This window comes from Ceratosolen solmsi, unplaced genomic scaffold (assembly GCF_000503995.2).
Source record: "Ceratosolen solmsi marchali unplaced genomic scaffold, CerSol_1.0 scaffold31, whole genome shotgun sequence".
NCBI classification, from domain to species: domain Eukaryota; kingdom Metazoa; phylum Arthropoda; class Insecta; order Hymenoptera; family Agaonidae; genus Ceratosolen; species Ceratosolen solmsi.
In genome coordinates this window covers 2,171,328-2,192,477 of record NW_011948432.1, presented here as the reverse complement: position 1 = coordinate 2,192,477, position 21,150 = coordinate 2,171,328, and the positions used below count along the sequence as shown (strand labels likewise).

The following is a 21,150-nucleotide window of genomic DNA, read 5'->3' as shown; positions in this document are numbered from 1 at the left end:
GCGTCACCTGCATCTCGAATGCTCGGGAAACTTACGCCAACGCCGCTGGAATGCCAAGGGAGTACCAACAACGCCACGGCCTCGGCTCCGCGACCAAAAGGAACTTCGACACCTACGCGACTTCGGTTTACTACACGGGCTTAGGAACATTTCGGCTGCGCTCTCATTACACGGGGCGGGAATGGCTCCGTTTAATGGCGTTATCTCGCTCTCTCGCCTCTCTACTGGACTAGAAAAATATTTTTATCCGAGCGACTCGAAGTGTCGCGGCGACTTGAGCGTCGTTGGCTCTTATCGAGCGAGACGCGCAATTAGCCGTACCTGATAATACCTGCTGAGCACGTGTAGACAGCGGGCAGCGCGGGAAGTGGTGCGGCTTATCGCTGGAAAGACAGCCCCGGTGCCCGATCCCCGCGACTTTCTCACGCGCCTTCATCGAATCCGTTCGGCGCACCGACCGTCGGAATTTTCGCCCTTCGTCCCCTCCCTTACCGTCCAGCTCCCCCGACATCACCCTGCCGCTCGTACCGCCACCTCGTAATTCTGCTTCTCCTCGCCGAACGCGACGCACGCGCTTCTAAGCACTCGCTTGGCAATGCTCGCTGACTCGTCCTTTCGACTTCTCCGGGTCGTTCTCGAAAAAACATCTTGGCCCGTGTACTCTGGAGTGAAGAAAAGGTAGAGAGGGAGGGTGAGAGCACGACTCGACCACTCGAGTAAGATTACACGTGCCTGCGACTCGTCGCTCCGTCGGCGATACTTTTTCTTCCTCTCTTTTTTACCTCCGGCCTTTCTCTCCTCTTCCTGCTTCCAACCCACCCACCTGCGCCTGACCATTCTGTACAGTCGAAAATAATTCCCGTAACTGTTCTTTTTTTTTTTTTCTTCCCGCGGTAGTAACAGTAATATACACGTCCGTTATGAATTACGCGTAAGATAAATTTGACGAAATTTGTGTGTAGCTGTCGAAGACGGAGGCGACCTGCGTTGCTTCTTCTTCTTCTTCTTCGTCTGCCCCTTCCATCCAGCCCCCATCCAATTTTTCCTCAACCCGTGCGGCCCGATAGCCATTCCCGTCGCCAACCATCCCGCCGAATCCCGGAAAATTTCAAATAAATTCGCGTAACTGACACACTTCTACCTCGTGCTGGTACACGCATTTTACAAATTCTCATTGAATGATCGATAACGATTATTGGGCTCTTTAAGTGGGACCAGCTAAAGAGAAGGTCGATGGGATCATGATCCGAGCATCGGCCTTCCTCCCTCGGCAACAAAAAGCGTCTCGTAGCAGTCGCGAGGACTCCGCTCGAGTACTCCTCTACCGGGCCTCACAAAATAATAAACTCCCTCTGTATTTTTCGGCTCTCGACGCGCCGAATAATCAACTCGCGTACCCTTCTCCGACGCCATTCGTTTTTTTCTTTGCACGTTTGTCTTACGTGCCCGTACGCGGCCGGTAAAGGATGCGCGAGAGACCCCAAGACGCGAAGAGTATAGTCACGTTTGGCTTCGACCGGTCGTTGAACCCGGGAGTTCTACCTTGTGGCCCAAAAGAAAACAAAATAATAAAACGAGGAAAAAGGTCGAGTCCCTTTGGACGGGGCTTTTTGGACTTAACGGCTCGCCTGACGATCGCCGCGATTAGAGACAGATCTTTCTTTCTTTCTTTCTTTCTTTCATTTTTTCATTCTGCCTTACTTCCTTACTTCCTTCCTTCCTTCCTTCTTTCCTCTCTTCGTTTGTCTCTCTTTCTCTCTCTCTCTCTCTCTCTCTCTCTCTCTCTCTCTTTCCTACTCGTTCTTCTTTCTCCCCTTCTCACTTCTCACTCTCACTCTCACTCTCGCTCTCATTATCTCGCTCTCTTCCCTCCCGCCCTTTTCTTGGTTCTTTATTCATTTCTTACCAACTCTACATTTCATGCTGTCTTGCGTTCTCGCTTCTTCTCTTCTTCTTCTTCTCCTTCTTCTTCTTTTACTTCTTCTTCTTCTTCTTCGAACTTTTACAATGATAATGCTACGCGGCTATTCATCATTATTTAATTGTCTGATTTGACTTAACGCTACCTTTCAACGTTAAGTTAATCCCGAGATTCAAGTCTAAAAGTTACTTTAAAATTTTCCTAATTAATTGATTGTTCATTGGAGTCCATGATGTCGCTCTTTTACAAATTATACCATCATGATATTCATTCAAATAAGGGACGGAAAACTAATTGTAATAATTACGTGTATCGTTTAAATATAAGTAATCAGTCTCCCCTCAAATGAAGAACCAACTCGCTTAGCAAAACGATTTCATTATCATTGAATAGGTACACCCATAGGAACGTGAAAAATCGTAAAATTGACAAATTCATAAATATTTTGCTTATAACAAGGTCAAAATTATAATCGTACATTAGTCGGTATCTTTTGTCATCTATGTAAAAACTCAAAACAGCATGAAAATTTCAACACAAGCATTCACGCGCATACGCATGTCATATGCAGGCGTACACATAATCATCCACACACTTTTCTATCGTGGTTACTTTCACCTAGTTGTTGTTCTATCTTGTTTTTAGCATAAGTTGCTCATGACAATACGTACGATAAATAAGTTCATCCACTTATACAATTCTCGCTAAAGACTTAAGCCTATGATATGTTCGCATTCGTTTACATAGTAATATCATAATTGTTTTTTTCTTCTTTTGCTTACTCAGTTATGCTCGCTTCTCAAGATCATTTCAACACTACTTGTATAATATCTCTATCGTAATTACCCACCCCACCAATCGGCCAATGCGCATTAATTTTCAATTATTAACTTTACTTTCATTTAAACAAGCCCACCCTGATCCCTCCCCTCCCACCGCCCCCTACCCACTCCCCGTATCGCGCCACGACTCATGCGCTAGGACATTTAATGAGCCTTCACGTTTTTCTTATCTCTTTCCCCCCCCCCCCCTATTCTTTTAACAAGACGCAATAAAATGTTAAATACTTTTTACTTTTTTTTTTTTTTTTTCTTAGGGCACCTTTGGTATTAAGCTTGATGTTCGCCTCTCCAACTAGTTTAAGCGGCGTTACGACGCCGACCTTCCTTTTATCAACGATCGCTTCGAATTTCCACATTTTCTCCCTCGCAGCTTTTCTAATGCAATCACTCTCATCGGCCGCTATTAAAATTGACTCGTACTCGTGTCTAAAAAGCGAGACGCCGAGCAAACATTCGCTACCATGAAAATCCAAAAGAATTTTTAAAGTAAAAAATTTAACCACTTTGTAGTTTTCAGCTTTCTCTAATATTTCCTTCGCAAGATTACATTTCTCTCTCTCTCTCTCTCTCTCTCTCTCTCACTCTCTCACTCTCTCTCTCTCTCCCTCTCCATTCAATACTTTCTTATACTCGCGTTCCCTCTCACTCTATCCCTTTATCCCCCCTCTCACTCTCACTCTCTCTCTCTCTCTCTCTCTCTCTCTCTCATTCCCTCGCTCTCTCTCGCGCGCTTACGCAGACATTAACGCTCTCACTCTCATGAACAAGTTGCTCCAAGTCTCTTTTGCTCAGTTCGACGCGACCTTATAAAAGGTAATATTCGTTTAATTGCGTGTGATATATGTGTGTGTCTTCGTGACCTTAACAGTGCCTTTTTACATTCATTACGACCGACGAAATTTTTGGTCGCGAGATCGCAGTAAATTGGCTCGATCGCGATCGAGCTCATTCTCTCGCGACATAACGATTTATTACGTTTTTGTTTCTTACTCATGCATTTTTTACTCACATTACGATGTGCCTCACGCGCCACCCAAATGTAAAAACAACGCGTGCGCACGACTCGAAGGCCCCGTTTCATCATTTTTTTTTTTTTTTATTTTTATTTCTTACTTTAAAACGTTTACTTTCGTCCCTTTGTATTTTACTTTCATTGTGTTACACACCCTGATTATCATACTTTCATTTTCATTTCACATTATAATATTTATATATGTACGTCGTATATATTTATTACTTTCATTAGTTTCATTACCTTCATTACTTTCATTACTTTCATTACTTTCATTACTTTCATTACTTTCATTATTTTCGTTACTATCGTTACTATCGTTACTATCGTTACTTTCATTACTTTCATTATTTTCGTTACTTTCGTTACTTTCGTTACTTTCGTTACTTTCGTTACTTTCCTTACTTTCATTAGTTACATTAGTTCTTCTCACTATATCGTAACCGCCGGTCGGTATTATTCGCCATCCACGAGGACACTGGGACCTCTGGTCGCCCGCTACAATTGTCTATCCTTAGATTAACTGGTGCTATGCCACAACGCAAGCTCTGCGCAAACTTTTTCATATTAACAAAGGCTCTTGAAAGGCGTTAGAAAAAAAGAAGGCCAAAGACAAAACGTAAAGTCTAGTCAAAAGTGTTGCATCCTCCCTGCCACGCCATCACGGAGATCCGATAAAAATAAAAAGCTTGGAGGCCCAAGGCTTTGTCTCGTCGACGTCCCATGGGCCCTTTCACGTGGTGCCCCGAGCTCTAGAAGTTGGCCGTGGCTGCGACGACCTCGCAAATGCGGCTTCGCTCTCCCGCTGCACTGCAGTCTCTCGTCGTTGGCGCTCTATGCAGGACTCCTGGATACGAGTCCGTGGATAACGCGATCCGTCAGCCTCACATCCCGTTGATATCGATCTTAAGGTTGCCCGTTTTCTTCTCCCTTGCATCCCTACAAAGAAACAAACACAGGCGTTACAACATTCTTTCCTCTTCTATCTCGCTCTTATAGCTTATTTTTCTTATGCTCTTGGCTTGTTTGGCGCTGCATACAAGACTTGGCTGTGCTTTATTTAGATCCCAGTGCTTTATCGTTTCTCGTTGGAGTTTCAAATGAGCGCGATTTGAGACTGGCTTTTTTCGTTAACTTTTTTTTTTTTTTTTTTTTTTTTTTAATACTTAATAAAAACAAAATCAAAAAGGCAAAAAAAAAAAAAAAGAAGAAGAAAAAGAACAAAGAGAAAGAGAAAAACTTATGAAGAAAAAGAAGCAATTATCGTGCTCGGTTTTTTTAATTCATGTTCAAAAGTCAATTTAATTTTGACGAACGATGATTGGCAAATAAGGTCATTTACATAAATTATTGGACACGTAATTTTAAATGCTAAGTTACGTTAACGTACAACTTATAATTCAATAACAATTATTCATATGTTGCGTACGAGTAAAATTAATGAACTAATAAAATAGGAATAAACATTTATTAATCGATTGTACAAGCAGTAAATAATAGGTGTACACTTTTCATACCTTTTAATGTGAGAGGAATTTGACAAAGAGCAACTATATAAGAAAATAAAACAGTCCGTTATCTGTGTGATTTATCACTACGTAGTGAACAAATTTTTGAATCCTATAAAAATGAAAAATTTCAATGGTAAATCACGTTTTTATGTGCTCTCTAAAAGAAAACAAAATGAAAAATTGATTTCCCGTTCAAAAACAGAATTGAAGTGAAATAATACATTGGCTTGCAGTTTATTAGAAAACTTGAAATGACGATTAAATTGAATTTTACTTTAATCAAACGTGTACGTCCAATGCTCGTACGTAATATAATTTACATTTGAACGTATGCCCCGTATACGTATCCATTGAAAATAAATAACAATAATAAAAGTTTCCACGAAATAGACATCTGCCATTTTTCTTTTAAATTTCGCGTCTAAGCAAACTATATATATATATATATATATATATATGGGCTCGTCAAACAACGAAAAACAATTCTTTTTGTCCTTATTCTTCATTCTTCTATTATAGGTAATTAAATGTCGTGAACAACAATAGCAAATATTAATGATACGATTCGCTTAAATTAATGTTATAATAATTCGAAAGAAATATTAAAGTGAAAAGAAAATATTAATGACATGAAATCTTGGTTATCACAGACAGTACGGAAGCTTCATTTATTTATAAGCGTAAAATTAAAATAAAAAATAATAAAAGAATGCACAAATCACTTTAAATATAAGACAAATACACATACACGCACACACGCACACGCGCGCACGCACGCACGCACGCACGCACGCACGCACGCACGCACGCACGCACGCACGCACGCACGCACGCACGCACGCACGCACGCACGCACGCACGCACGCACGCACGCACGCACGCACGCACGCACGCATGCACGCACGCACGCACGCACACACACACACACACACACACACATATATATATATAAAAATATTTTTGAAAACATCTTCAAACTCACAAAAAAAAGTAGTCGTTTCAAAAAATGCAGCGATCACGGGTGGCGGGACGCCCCTGTTGATAACTGAAATAAATTTTTTTTTTTTAACAAAAGAAGTCGGCTATTTTATTTTGATGTAAATCGAAAGATATATAACTGAAATGAATAAATATTTTGCGAAATAAATATTTATTTCAGTTATCAACAGGGAATGTTCTCCGACTCTAGTACTCATTCATTTATTCATATCTTTATCGGCTAAACTACAATTATCAACGAAAGTTACAGAGGCTCCTCTGTATCATTAAAAATACAAATATCCATATGCATGTATTAAAGTTCGCGTGGATCAAAGTATTTTTTGTTTTTGTTCTGTCTCAATGGCGTCTTGCGTCGGACGAACTCAAGCACATGTACAGTTACAAAATCAGCGCAGTAGATAAACAATAAGCAATGAGCGATCTAAGACGCAAATGATAAAGCAAAACAGGAGAGAAGCCAGGTGTAATGGATATTCGCTTGGATACTCCTAGAAAATGGGGAATGGGGGGACGTGAATTAAGCAGCTAATTATCTCGGGAACATCCAAGCGAAGCAGATTTCCATCGCGTCGGCAAGGGGCGATAAAAAAGTTGAAGGATATAAAAAGTGGAGCTAAAATTGCCAACTACTCTATCGTACACACGCGCGTTTCATAAAAGCGAGAGCAATCGGAAGCTCGCCAATCGTCCGTTGAAACAAAAGCAAACATCGAGCGACGAGCGATAAATAAAGGAAGCCTATAACAGAATAATAAATAAATAAAACAATTAATGCGCAGGTAGAGATGACGAAGGGACGAAAGCCACAAGAGCTTGTTGTTACATAGGAGAGAGATAGGCCACTTTTGGCTTTGCTTTAATATCGCTTAACTTTGAGTTGGATATGAGTGAAACCTACTTCCATCCAGAGGCTTGTTAAGCCCACCTCGGCCATTTTTGACTTTGCGTATTCGATTCTTATGACTCCTCGGTCGGAGGAGACTAGGAGGGATCCCTGGAGCATAGCCATCGCTTGGGCCGCGTAGCGTACGTCTTGGTATTCGACAAAAGCCACTGGCGAGCCGCCTTTTGTGTACATACGAAGCCGACGGAAACCAGGAAAACTGTGCACAAATCAGACAAGCGTACAATACAGTATGCAATGGGTGCTATTTCAGGTTCATCCGGGGAGGCCAATTTCAACTAACCGCCCTTCCTTTGAGAAACCCGCTGCTTTCCTCTTTCGTTTTTAAAATTTCTCGATCGCCACGGCCGAGTGCGCGCAATTCTGGACTCGATGCATTTCACTCTCGTTCGCTAAATTATTCCAACTGATTCGCTTCCTTGATCCAAGCCTTTGATATGACAATCACGCCTTATTTCTAACGCGCTAACACTTGCCACGAGGATGTTATCGTTTTATATCCGATAACAATACCTGTACTTCAATATCTAGAGATCTACGAATGGAAAGCTTTTCTGCGAAATATCAAGTTTGTGCAACAGTAGAGCATTTTTTTTAATTCCCTACCATTGTTGTAAAAATTTTTCTCTTTTTTACTAACCAACTCTGCGGTCAACTCATAAAATTCGTTTTTATTTTTATTTTTCGTCCTTCTCTTTAGAGTTCGGTAGAATATTAGGAAAACTTCGATACACTAGTAATACACAACGAATTATGCCTCCAATTTCACGTATTTTCTTTCTTAATATATGAAGCTCTCGGTCATTGGCGTTTGACATTATGTTGGTACGACTAAAATTACAGCGAATTCCGATAAAGGAAAATCATTGCATTATCTAAATATTTAATTAAAGCATGGCATTAAGATGCATGTAATTATTACACACAACTACTTGTATGTAATATGTCAAAAACTCTTCTACGTCAATACGATTTTATTCAGAATTTTCAATTCTTTCGTATCTTTAATTTTTTTTATTATTTTACTCGATAAGAAAGTATATGGATATGTGCGTGGGCGCGAGCGCTCGCGTGTGTCTACTTATTTATTTATTTATTTATTTATTTATTTAGAGAGAGAGAGAGAGAGAGAGAGAGAAAACGGAATAGAGAAGAAAAAATAGAGAAAAACAAGGACAAACATGATAGATGAGCAAACGTAGACCTATTGTAAGTTCTTTTCAATATATTTACAATCGTATTGAGTTTCAGTTGTTGGCTATACTACACAATTGCTACAGCGAATGCTTTAATTTGTGTTTAATAATTTAAAAAGAAATTGAAGACTAGCAGATCGAGACCCGATTACACTTGATCATCGATAATTGCTTCTTCTTATTTCAAACCAGGAAATCGTTATATATCTTTATAAATTACAAGACTTGGGACGGCGTGGAGTGCATTATGATTTGACATATGATTTGATATTTAGCATTTATGAATTGTATATACAACAGTGTATTTTTAAATACTTTGATCACTGTGACGAAAAGTCTATTAAAATGGATAATTTCTTATCCAAGTGACATGCAATAAATACTATGAAATATCCTATTTTTAATATGGCTAAGTTAATTTTTTTCCATTTTCCAATCTAGAACTTTTCATCGCCACTGCGAATCTATATATGTAAAATGACGTATGTATCTGTGAATGTAAATCTGCTCGCTATGATTGGTGCATAGGTACGGGTACTCGCGCTATCGTAACGATGATTACTGTATCGATGATAAAAAGGAAGAAATGAATAATTGTTTATAATAGCTTTTCGTATAGCACGGCTCTGCGTTTGAAGCGTTTTTTAATTATCAATGATCAAGTATGATGCAAAACCGAAAGATACCATACCATATTGTTGTATTCTTGAATTCGTTTTAACATTGAAAATCAATCGTTATGGATTTATAAGAAAAATACAGCAATTTGTACATAGACAATCAAATATGAAATAATTTGACATTAACGAGGAATATTACAAAAAAAAACTCTGCTTTCTTTAATTGTGAATTAACAATATTATTAGCTATAATTCTGATGTGCAAAGAATTTTTGCAAATTGTTGAGCTTTTATAAATACTAATAATTGATTGAGCACTTAATATTTAAGGGTTTGCCGATTGTCTTAATAATACCAAAGTCGAAATAATACCAAATTCACTGAATTAATATACTTTAGTTAAATTTCATTATCTACGACATGTATTTTGAGCTAACTGGAGCTTAAATTTAATAATATTACGAGATAAGTACAATTTATTGAATACAAAAAGTTATATATATATATATATATATATATATATATATATATTGAGTATTTATGAGTATTGATTGAGTATTTATTGAGTATAATGTAAACACACAAAATAATGATATCGAAATCTTTCTATATTTCATTAACTATTGATTTTTCATGTAATTAAAGTTGAAAATTTTTTCTAAATGGTTTAAAATTTTACTTCAATTTTTAATTATGTTAATAGGAATATATATTGAATGAATACACTATCGAATTTTATTAATTCACGCAAATGACAAATGATAAAATACTAGTAAAAAATATAATTTTAATTTAGTGCAAAAGTACATGGATTAAAGAGTGAAAAGCGCGAAATACAAAAAATTACTGGGGCAGGTTGATAATGGTATACAATAATAAGAAAATTCATTCTTCTCCTACGATCCACGGATTCTGCGATCGTTTTGTTTTTCAAATGTAGCTGCGAAAACAATTGAATTAGTTGACCTAACCACCAAAGTAATTAAAAAAAAAAAAAAATCATCGAAATCGTTTGAAAATAAAATATTTCACTTTGCAAGAGATTACTCTTGCAAGTCCATTGGTATTAAAAGAAAATCACTAGATACCGAATTCAATCCCCTGAAAATTCCTTGTAATTTCTTTTGCACAAACGCGTCGAAGAACTTTATTCGTTTGAATTCGGTAGCAAATGAACTTGCCCATAGAATATCATGAGAAAGCGGATGAGGCGCCACTCAATACAATTCGTCCATCACTCCGAAGCTTTGCAGCACACATTTAAGGCATCTCTATACACGTAAATATACAAAAATCAAAAATATACAGTGGAAGTGGAGTGTACAGGCAAAGTGAATAATGCGCTAAGAGTACGATTAGTCTTATCGTGTGCGCACAATTGCAAATTATACCCATAATATGCGTACGAGCGACTCGCCTTCTCAAAAAAAATATATATTTTATCTTGGACTACCGAGTTATTTTTACCTCCTCGCAATCTTTCCCTTTTGTTCGGTGTCGAGCTTGATATCGAGACCTATGTTATTTCACTCGAGTACCTGTAACCATCATCCAGTCTTCAATTACATTTGCCTACGTAATTCTGATAATAATAAGTCTCGATGATAGACAACCCCAAGTGACTTTTGCTTGAAATCAAAGGCATTTTGCGACAGAAAGCACATGTACATCGAGATAAGCACTAGTGAATTTTTCATATGTTTCTGTGCATTCGAATGGTTTTTTATTTTATCACTGTTACATGTTAAAAGTGGCTTATTCAGTATACACGAGATATTTCATGGTAATTGTATGGTAAGTAACACTTTATTCATTTAATGTCAAAACTAATTATCAAAGTCAGAGTCCCATACATTATGCACGTGAATGAAGTATTAAAGTTAAAAATAAAGCAAGATGACAAATTATATATATATATATATATATATATATATATATATTACACATATTACCATACTTGGTTACGAATAAATTTCTCTGAAATGAGAATTAAAATAAATAGTAGTTATAAATTTTTTCCCTTAATTTTCCTTAAATAATGATAAATTATTTATACATAGCATTTCTCTTAATATATGATATTCAATATAAATCTTTTATTTTGATATGTCAACCGTAATATTTAGCCCTTATAAAAGTAATATCAGCTAATTTAATATCGTAAGATTTTTTAATATCGTATCTACTTTGTCTTCATTACATATTATTAATTATATTATTTATAAATTCCATTTATTAAATTGATCTTGGATATTACTTTTGATTTTATCACGTGCATTTACTGTTTTGTCGTTAGATATTTAATTGGCAGACGACGATTTACCATACTTGGATTCTATTAAAAGCTCTCGACAACTTTAAATTTCTATAATTTATTAGCCTTGCTTTTTTTTTTTTTTTTTTTTTTTTTTTTTTTAATCTCAGTACTATCAGTACTGAATAGTAGCCAAGCAATAAAAGAAAAAAAGAATGGTCGATGAAAAGTTACGAGAAAAAAAAACTTTGAAAAGTTGATACAGTTTAAGATCAAAGCTGAAATTACATACATTGTTGATGATTTGCAATGAGCAAATCAATAAAAATCCTTATACCAATACCCATTCACCGGAGCTACATTCTAGGTAATGCATTCTTAACTTTCACTCTTTTTCTAATGATCTTTTGACTTGGTAAATTGCACTTTAAGCATATATTGTTTGCTGGAAGTCAGTTTCTATCCACAATTGAAAAAGTATATTCTCAAGGCTAAGATACTGCAATTAACAACGACATGAATACGAATCTTTTAACAAACAAATTTTAGATCAATATAGTAAATTACCGATGGTCTTTAATTGTATATTCATTTGAGCCGATGCAATTGTTCAGGAGGCGATGCACGATAAATAAAATGCCTATTAAAATGCTTTCATATAAAACGCATTCGTTTACGAAATATCTATATAAAATCAAAAGAGAATGGTAATTTGAATTTTACTATTTAGGTATAAACGAGCGTTAAGCCATAATATGTCGTATTAGGTGTAATGGTAGTGGTAGTGGTAATGGCATAATGCCCATCTTTCCTCTAGTCCACGTATTACGTAGATTTGGCAAAAGTTCGGTAAAATACGCACGATAACTCTAAATTGACATCTAAAATTGATAATTGATCGGCATCTACAATTAATTTATTAATCAATAGCTCAGGGTGTCGCGTTTCGGGCAAAACAAAGGCCAATCGAAGGAATATCATTGTTTACCTTGCGGTATCTTGCCACCACTGACTTGTCAGCATACAATCACATTGTCACGTGACATTGTGTCCGTTAATAGCTATGAAAATATTTATAGTTGAGAACACGGACTGTGAGGTAGCATGCAGAAAAGAAATGAAAGAGCTCGTGTCTGCTCGACAGACGACGTTAGCTCGTGTGGATGCTGCAGAGAAGCGCTAAGCCCGTAACAAACTGGCCCCGGGCAAATACCCTTGCGTTAAATATAAACGGTCACACGCACGCACCCACGCACGCACCCACACACGCACACACACACACACACACACACACGCGAGATGATAAGAGTCGAGACGCAGATAAGAGAGCGAATAAGCTGGGCTGAAGAGATTGAGGGGTTGAAGCCGTTAGTGATGGAAGAGGCAGAGGGTAGTCTGCTGCGCTACTGCTCTCCTTCCTGTGCATCGCGAGGAGGCGCGCACGCGCTTAAGCGATTTCTGCGGGAGCTTAAATTAACGGCACTGACCTGTTGAAGATCTCCTTGAGCTCGTGCTCGGATACGAACTGGCCGAGGTTGGCGACGAAGAGCGTGGAGCAGGGCGCGTTGCTGACGGCGATGCTCGGCTGGGAGGACGAGGAGCCGACGGGCGAGGCCAGCGCCGGCGAGGGTAAGAAGTGCGGCAGCGAGGCGTGGATGGAGGTGAGGGTCGTCGGATGCTGCAGCGATATCGGCGCCTGCTGAAATGGCAACGGCAACAGAAGGGTTAGTCCACCGAAGAGTCGGCCTCGGCCGCGCTACGCTACGTGGCTCCCTTTAACTTTTTTCACTCCGTCGTTATCGCGTAGTCGCGCTCGGCTCCGGTATCTGCTCGCGCGTTCCCCACCACCAACCCGCGAGCAGCCCTGGCAACGAGTCCTTCAAAATTTTTCGAACTTTTTCGGACTTTGACTGACGTTTCTTTCTTCTGTTTTTACTGTTATCTTTGTTTATTTCGCTTCTTTTCTTTTTTCTCTCGTTTGTTTGTTCATTTGTTTGGTTAAGGTTTACATCGAGAGCGACGATTGTATAAATTGCTCTTTTTCTATCCTCGTGGTACCTCTCTCCTTCTCTCTCTCTCTCTCTCTCTCTCTCTCTCTCACTCTCACTCTCACTCACTCTCACTCTCACTCTCACTCTCACTCGCGCACACACTCTCACACTCAATCGATCTCTCACTCTCACTCTATCTATCTATCTATCTATCTATCTATCGTTCTCGAGTATCAATACGAGAAGGGCTTGAGGTGTTGCAAAGTCAGGACGTCGATGCGGATCGATTTCCTTCGCGGGATTGTTCTTATCGCGAACAAATATTCTTAATTCATGAATGTGAAATTCATGCGCATTCTACACGTGTCCCATCCTACGTGGACTTTCATCTCTATTGAACGGGGCAACATCTTCGATTATCACATTATCGACCGTGAATTACTTTTTAAATGGCTCGTAGTTAGGTAAGTCTTAAATGACGGTCTTTCGTGAATTAGGGTTCAGGTTGAAGGAAAAAGAAAAAATAATGAAAGAAGACAAGATACTCTTTTAAGTGATATCTAGGTAGGATAATTAACAGTACTGTGCTTATAAAATAATGGGCTCTCTCGAAATGGCCACGTCGCGTCTCCCCACACTGCCCCATTCTCATTCGACTTTGTATTACATTACTCACTGGACAATCTATCATTATCATTTTCAGCGTGTAGTCAAATTAAAAAATGCTTATCTCACATTGGTAAACTTTGCGTATAAGTTCCTTTAATCGGACGATTACTGGTCGGTCGCGTTACGATACCAACTTCTCCACCGATCGCTGCAGGAAACTCGGCACTAATCAACTTACAAAAAGCTAATTATCAATGCGTACATAACTTTTACCGGTCGGGGCAATCGAATGACTCGAGCTACAAATGGCTCTTTCATCGTAATCAAATTTATAGCTTGTTTCGGAAAATCTGACGGATATTTGCATGGGAAATTGTATTGATGGCATGGCGTGTGGCCTACAAGTACGCGAAAACAAATATAAGTATTGTTAATGAGAGTTATTTCGGTAAGAGCAAAACAAGTGAGTAAAAACCTTGGAGCGCCGGCCAACAACAGCTAAACACAATAAGCTAAAAAATTTAGAAATAAGTTGATATAAGATAAGGAGGAGAAACGAGGAGGGGTGGATGGGGGAGAGGGAGATGAGAGGAAGCGAACCTTAATCTTTGCGTGTGAAAATCTCACGATTTTGCCTCGTCAATACATCAATCGGCAATCGGCACAAGTTTACGGGGGCTACTGATCCCCCAGCCAAGTGCGCTCGCTTGTTGAATTTCCACGTACGTGCAACAGTCAGAGTCAGTCGTCGGTCGAGGCCAAGCGTCTACGCAGAACGTAAATATTATCTTCTCCTGGAGAAGATAACGTCCCGTGTCAGAGAGCACGAGCTACCTCTTGAGTTTTGATAGGCAGCCTCGCGATTACGGATTATTCAGTCGCGACGACGTTCGAACACCGATTGACTTTGCAGATGCCGACCATCGATTCCTTTATTCCATCGTCTTTTATCAAATATAATCCATTATTATAATTAACTGCTTTCTTCCTCCGTCTTTTCAAATCTGATATTGCTTTTTCATTCATTAACTACTTTCACCGATCACGCTCCTTACTTTATTACCGATTATGCTTGTTACTTTATTCCTTTGTCGGTTAAGTGGTTTTTCTATTTCTATTTCTTTTGTTTTTTGTTTTTTGTTTTTGTTTGTTGTTTATGAAAGCATCAGTTGAAGTCACTAACGTGCATCGGGGCGCTCGTCGGCGGCTCCAGAGCTTTGTCCGCAGATAGTCAAAGATAGGAACGTACGGGGACCTGTGGATGTAACGCGGGATGGACGAGGGTCGCGTGCGGCAGGGTTCCGGGCAGCTCTCCCGCCGTCGAGTACGTCAGGGGATGATGCCAGAGCTCGGGTCCGCCTGGGAAGAATGGACTTCCTAGCGCTGAAACAGAACGGAAACACACGGGGCCACGAGGTGGCGTTAGTATGGGCTTGGCACGGTAATGCTCGTTGAGCCAACATTTTACTCGCCTACGTCTTATCGTTATCATTGAGTGATGTCGTCATAGTGCTTGTGATTAACATGTTATAAGTGGTAAGACAGTGTTTGGATCGGTTTTGGAATCGGTTGTGTATCTCGAAAAGATGCTCGATTCTAATGAAGTTTAAGGCGACGCAACTGCCACTTGGCGATCTAGCGTCGGTAATGCATTTACTTTTGAACTTCGCTTGGATGTAACGTTCGGTTTTCCAAAGTGATAAAGCTTCTTTGTTACAAAGCTCGGGCGTACGAAACGCCCGCGAACGTGATAACCAGACTCAAGTTGAAGCTCAATTTTTAACGGGACAATTGGCTAGAAATACGCGAGCACAAGGCCATTCACATACCGTCAAATAAAATTACAAATATCAATTAATCAATGAATAGGCGTAAAATATTGGAGTAAAAGAAACATGTAAAATTTAATACGAAGCTGAGATTTATATAGTCTTAATGGAAGCTTAGCATAAACACCAAAAACATATTACTGATTTATTAATATTTTCTCGCTGTCTATGGCTGGTCCGGGTGTCCCAATGCTGTGATCAAATTCTACAGATTCGGGTTATTTAATTAGCTCAATTACAGAATGCCGGAGCGAAAGAGGGGCACATTGTACGCGAATACGTTAAAATGAAATAATAATTAATAGTTATCGCGCGATAACTTAAAATCATCGATAAATCATGCGATTTCAATCTCACGAGTGAAATTCGGCATTTTGGGCTAGCCTATAGGATCTTGCATAGTATGTATTTTAAGGGCAACCGCATTTCCCAATTCTCGCAGCAGTATTAACAATCATCGGAGTTGAGTAAACCAATGCGGTAATAGAAGCGTAGTTTATGTGAAATTAGATTCACGGTTCATCCCTGCGTTTGTCGGTCATTCGGCGAAAAGCAAGTGACCGAGTGATTGACGAACCACTGGAGGAACAAAGTGCCAATGGCCTTAGGTCGTCGCCGATGCACCGCGCCAATGGACTTCGATGGACTCGGGGGCAAATTTCTTCTCCGCTCCGCGCGTACGACTCTCCCTCCCCGGGCCCCCAGTTCCCGCTCCGAACGGCCAACCAGACCCCTTCCATCTCGAGAGGTCGTCGCGTGACCCCGACCACGCGGGGCTGCATTATACTTTATTAACGCGGGCCGTTGACGCACGCGTACGCATAGCCGCCACCTCCGGCTGTCCGTCACTGGCTTATCGAGCCGCGTCCACGGAGTCGCCCATCGCCGGTGCTTTCCTCGCTCCCGTTCGCGGCACTCCCCCTCCCCACCCCTCCACCCACGACATCGTCGGAATTATACACGTGTCCGAGGTAAAATCGAGAGCCGAGAGGAGCGAGGCTCAGGCGCTCGGCGAATCGAGGTTATCGCGCCCGTACGTCCCGCCACTCTGACGCGGCTGCTTTTCCTCCGCTTTTTTTTTCTTTGCGCTCTCTTTTCCTCGCCACGAATAATGTTTCGTTTAATTGGTTCGCGCGCGATACCTCCGACTCCCTCGAACACGTAGTTTGCGGAGCTTCACCACTACTGCATTTTCTTTAGATAAAAATCGTTATAGCGATCGGGGGATTATTTCTGGAATTGTAATATCTGCCCACCGAATTTTTTCGAGATTCCGATTATTTTATTGTTTATTTGGCTCGCCGGAGAAATTGCTGTTCTTGCGTTTTTGCGCTCGTGTACGAAGCGATGAATTTAATCGGCGGCGCGCAGTACGCGAGTACGCGACGTACACTTTGTAAATATAAGGCTTCATTGTATGAAGCAATTCTCGTCATATTAGATCTTAGAACCAGGATTATTGACATAATGAATATGTCATAAATGCTTCTTCGTAAGTTATTTACGAAATTTCCGAAATAAAGCAGTTCATACGAATGCGTATCGAAGCATTTATCGAATATTTTAATTTTGTCTTTATACGTACTTTAATATCTAATCCCTACTAATAGATGACAATAATAATAATAATAATAATAATAATAATAATAATAATAATATTAATAATAATAACGATAATAATAATAATAATAATAATAATAACAATAATAAAAATAATATATGATTCATATGAAATTTTACTTATTAGTTAACAAAAGATTTTATTTATTTTTTATTTATTTATTTATTTTTTTTAATGAACGTTTAGGCATTGAGTAAATCTACTATTATGTTCATTATATTCATGAAACAGTCTTTGACTAACAGGGTTAAGAATAAGAGTTCACTATGAAATAAGTTCACTATCGATATTCTAAGAAGAATGGGCGATTTCAATGCACTACTACCCATGTATACGTAATGATATAAATGTTGTTGCCGAGTGTTAAATTATTCACTGCACGTTTAAACGGTAAATTTAATATTAATGATAAAATTAGTTCAAAATTACAAAAATATAGGAAATTATTTATATTATACCCCTTATTTCCCTTATAATTTCAAATGACATTTCTGTTTATTTATGCGTAACTGAGTATATAATGACGACAGACAATTTATAAAAAGAACCTGTAATTACTAATTATTTTACGTATCATTTTATAATAACCAAAATAACTACGGCAAATTATAATTAATAAATTAGAATATGTAATTTTAAGAAATTAATTTACAGGCTTAATTATAATATCGAATACCTCGATTAATTGACGATTCTTTAATTTTCAGTAAATAATACATACATATTCATCATGAAGTTGTTTGCCATATTTTATTTAAAAAATATTATTATTTTGAATTGAATATGATGGATTAATCTTATGTGAAATTAACACTAACAAACAGATGGGAAATTGTCTGAAACATTAGAAATACACGATAGAAATTATAAATACTGAAATATTTCTATTTTCATTAACTTCATTCTATATTTGGTTTATGCTTTAAAGACTACTTGTACCCATTCACAGCTTTCTCTTTACCCTTCTACTTTTACTTCTTTCGAAGCGCATAAAAATAAATCAGTAATATTCATTGACTGAGTGGTTTAATTTTGTATTAGCTTCCTTCATAAATGAAATGATGTCGGGGTGTATATAATATCGAAGAACAATACGGTAGTTCTGCGTGTCTGTGTATATTTGTGCATGTATGTCAGTAATTTATTAGAGGCATACATTAACTCAATTCAAGTACAAAATGATGTAACTGTACATCCGTGTCATGAGATTAATTTCAATCTTGAGTTATGTGCGATATCCGCTTTTTTTCATTTTTTCATTGTGTAATGCTTACTTCGTTCGTAATGTATTAAATACTACATTTAATATTAAGGATCGATTATTTCAATTTTTTATTAAGAACTCAAATTAATTAAGTTATAAATTAAATCAATTAAATGGCTTAATAATGCCTTTTGAACTGTTCACATCATAATTTATTTGACCTTTATAATCATACAAACTTTTTAAAATTAACTTTAGTCAAATACAATTCTATCCTATTTTTAAATAATACCTGTCTTATGTTGATATTACTTGAAAGTTAACGAATTTACATACAATAGCAGGTTGTGATTCGTCAATTTATGAATAGTACATTGACAGATAAAATTATGCTTAAGTAACTACTTTGTACATACAAATAAGTATAAATTAATCGATAGATGCATTTTCCATGTATTATATATATTATTAATATTTTTAATTAAAAACGTACAAAATATTTATATGATCAACATAAACTGAGAAACATCATTTTTTCTACTTTAACCAATAGACATTCACTTATGGGTTTTTGGCTATTTTTTAGAAAAGGTTGGTAGTTATTATAAAAATATTAATGCAATATAGTATAAATAAAGAAATTTACGATTAAACTAAAAAGAGAAAGAGACTAACCGCTACATAATACGAGGCTTCTCTTATATTAAAGCTTATCTTTTTCGTGCACTTAAAAATAAATGTTAAAATCTATGCAATTTTTATAAAATTGTAAATTGAATGTAAAATTATAATGGACATAGAAATAAGTGAACATTTGTGGGAAAAATATTGTTACGTATGTCGATAAATGCTTGTTTTTTTTTTTGTTTTATACATATACATGACTAACTATTCAAAATCATGTACGTTAAAAATATAATAAAATTTAAGTGAACGCCGTCGCGTCAGCAATGGCTTTAAAAATCGTGAAAAATCCCGAATTTGTGGAAGTGAGAAACTTTGCTATTTACGTGAAAAGAGAGACTAGAAAAATTTATATAAGGGTAAATGGAAAAAGAGTTGAAAAGAGTAGAGGAAGAAAAGGAAAGATATTGAAAGGAAAGATTTGCCTTTTCTACACTTTGGTATCGTTCGAGATGAGAAAGAAGTTTTTACGAACAAGCATTTTTAGTTTGATAAGGTTAATAAAATGTTTTATAATATTTAGTTGATATTAAAAAACGTATTTCCAACCGCTCATTTAAACTTCGTATTCAACTTTCAATGTGAATTGCAATTTCGAACTTTCGTTTCATATTACAATCAAAAAAAGATATTCGATACAATTCAAGCAGATATAACTTTATAGAATGTTGGCTTAAATCTTTATTGTAATAATAAATAATTCATATTAATTTTATACGAATTTACCGATAATATTGAATAGTAAGAATTTGCATATTTTCTAAACAATATAAATATGACACTGAGTATAAGCGCTAAAAAATGATATATATTAGAAAGATGATTTAGTGTTAATCAAACATTTTGAAACAAATACATTTATAATTAATAAATGAAATATATTCGCGCTCGCGCGCGTGTGCGTGTATGTATATATGTCTGTGTGTGTACGTAGTCCTAATTATAATATTCATTTCATTGTTGAAATGAAAAAAGTTATCGCCGATATTATTTATGCTTATGTTGATACTTCTTAAATTATAATAATTGAAGGTACACGAACTAAATGACTTTATGCAATTTCTTAATCTGCATATCATGGAATATTGTGGAAAACTTGGTTTAATTTCTGCATATTAATTAACGACACTTTTGTCGAATAGTATCGTATTCTCTTATATTTGCGCGTGATTTCTCGAATTTGAGTATTAGTATTTCTCGAAGCTGGGTATTAAAGAAATATAATTAATGGTAAAATATGGACAAAGTGCGAGAGCGATACAGATAGATAAGGATGGTTAAATAGTTAGAGAGGGGCGGGGTAGGGGTGAGAGTGTTGGTGAGGGGATGGGAGTGGGGTGAACAGTGAAAAAATTGTGGATGATATATATATATATATATATATATATATATATATATATGGAGAGAGAGAGAGAGAGAGAGAGAGAGAGAATAAAATAAAAAAATGATAGACAGAGAGATAGATAGAGACGTATTATTATCAGCGAGTGTACAAGTGGCGGTGCATACTTACGTCCAGTTAGAGGGTGCATCAGAGCGGGGTGCGAGGTGGCTGCTGCAGCGGCTGGTTGCTTGGGTTTGCTAACCTTTGTGTTACTTTTTGCAAATTCCAAACGTATGGTTTGTGGCATTTCAGGATCGAATCTAACCCCCTGCTGCAAATATAGAGCCCTAAATTAGTAAAACGACAGCGGGAGGAAGGGAGTGAAATGAGAGGCAGACACAATGTGCCGTTGAATAATGAGGTGGTGCTGCTGTTAGGAGAGCCTTTGGATTCGACAACTGTGTATTTACTCATTACCCTTTTATCAGCGTGGATGTGGTGGGATTTGCTTTCATTTTTCCTTCTCTCGGCTATGTCTGTTTGCATATGTTGTGTGCTTGTGTTTCTGTGTACTCGTAGCAATGTGCCTGCTTTAACGTGTATACGTGCGTGTATTTTGTAGGGAA

At 37.6% G+C, this 21,150-nt stretch overlaps 1 protein-coding gene across 1 annotated transcript in view; it reads right to left on the bottom strand.

Annotated features, from left to right (window-relative positions):
• Positions 1–4,173: 4,173 nt before the first annotated feature.
• LOC105364298 (protein couch potato) overlaps positions 4,174–21,150 on the bottom strand; it is a 24,306-nt gene continuing 7,329 nt past the window's right edge. Inside the window, exons 4-7 of the mRNA XM_011502192.1 lie at positions 20,714–20,855; positions 15,112–15,245; positions 12,750–12,961; positions 4,174–4,714 (exon numbers count right to left, since the gene is read on the bottom strand). Coding sequence (XP_011500494.1) covers positions 4,660–4,714; positions 12,750–12,961; positions 15,112–15,245; positions 20,714–20,855 — 543 coding nt within the window. The 3' untranslated portion in view covers positions 4,174–4,659. The remainder of the gene's footprint in view (positions 4,715–12,749; positions 12,962–15,111; positions 15,246–20,713; positions 20,856–21,150) is intronic.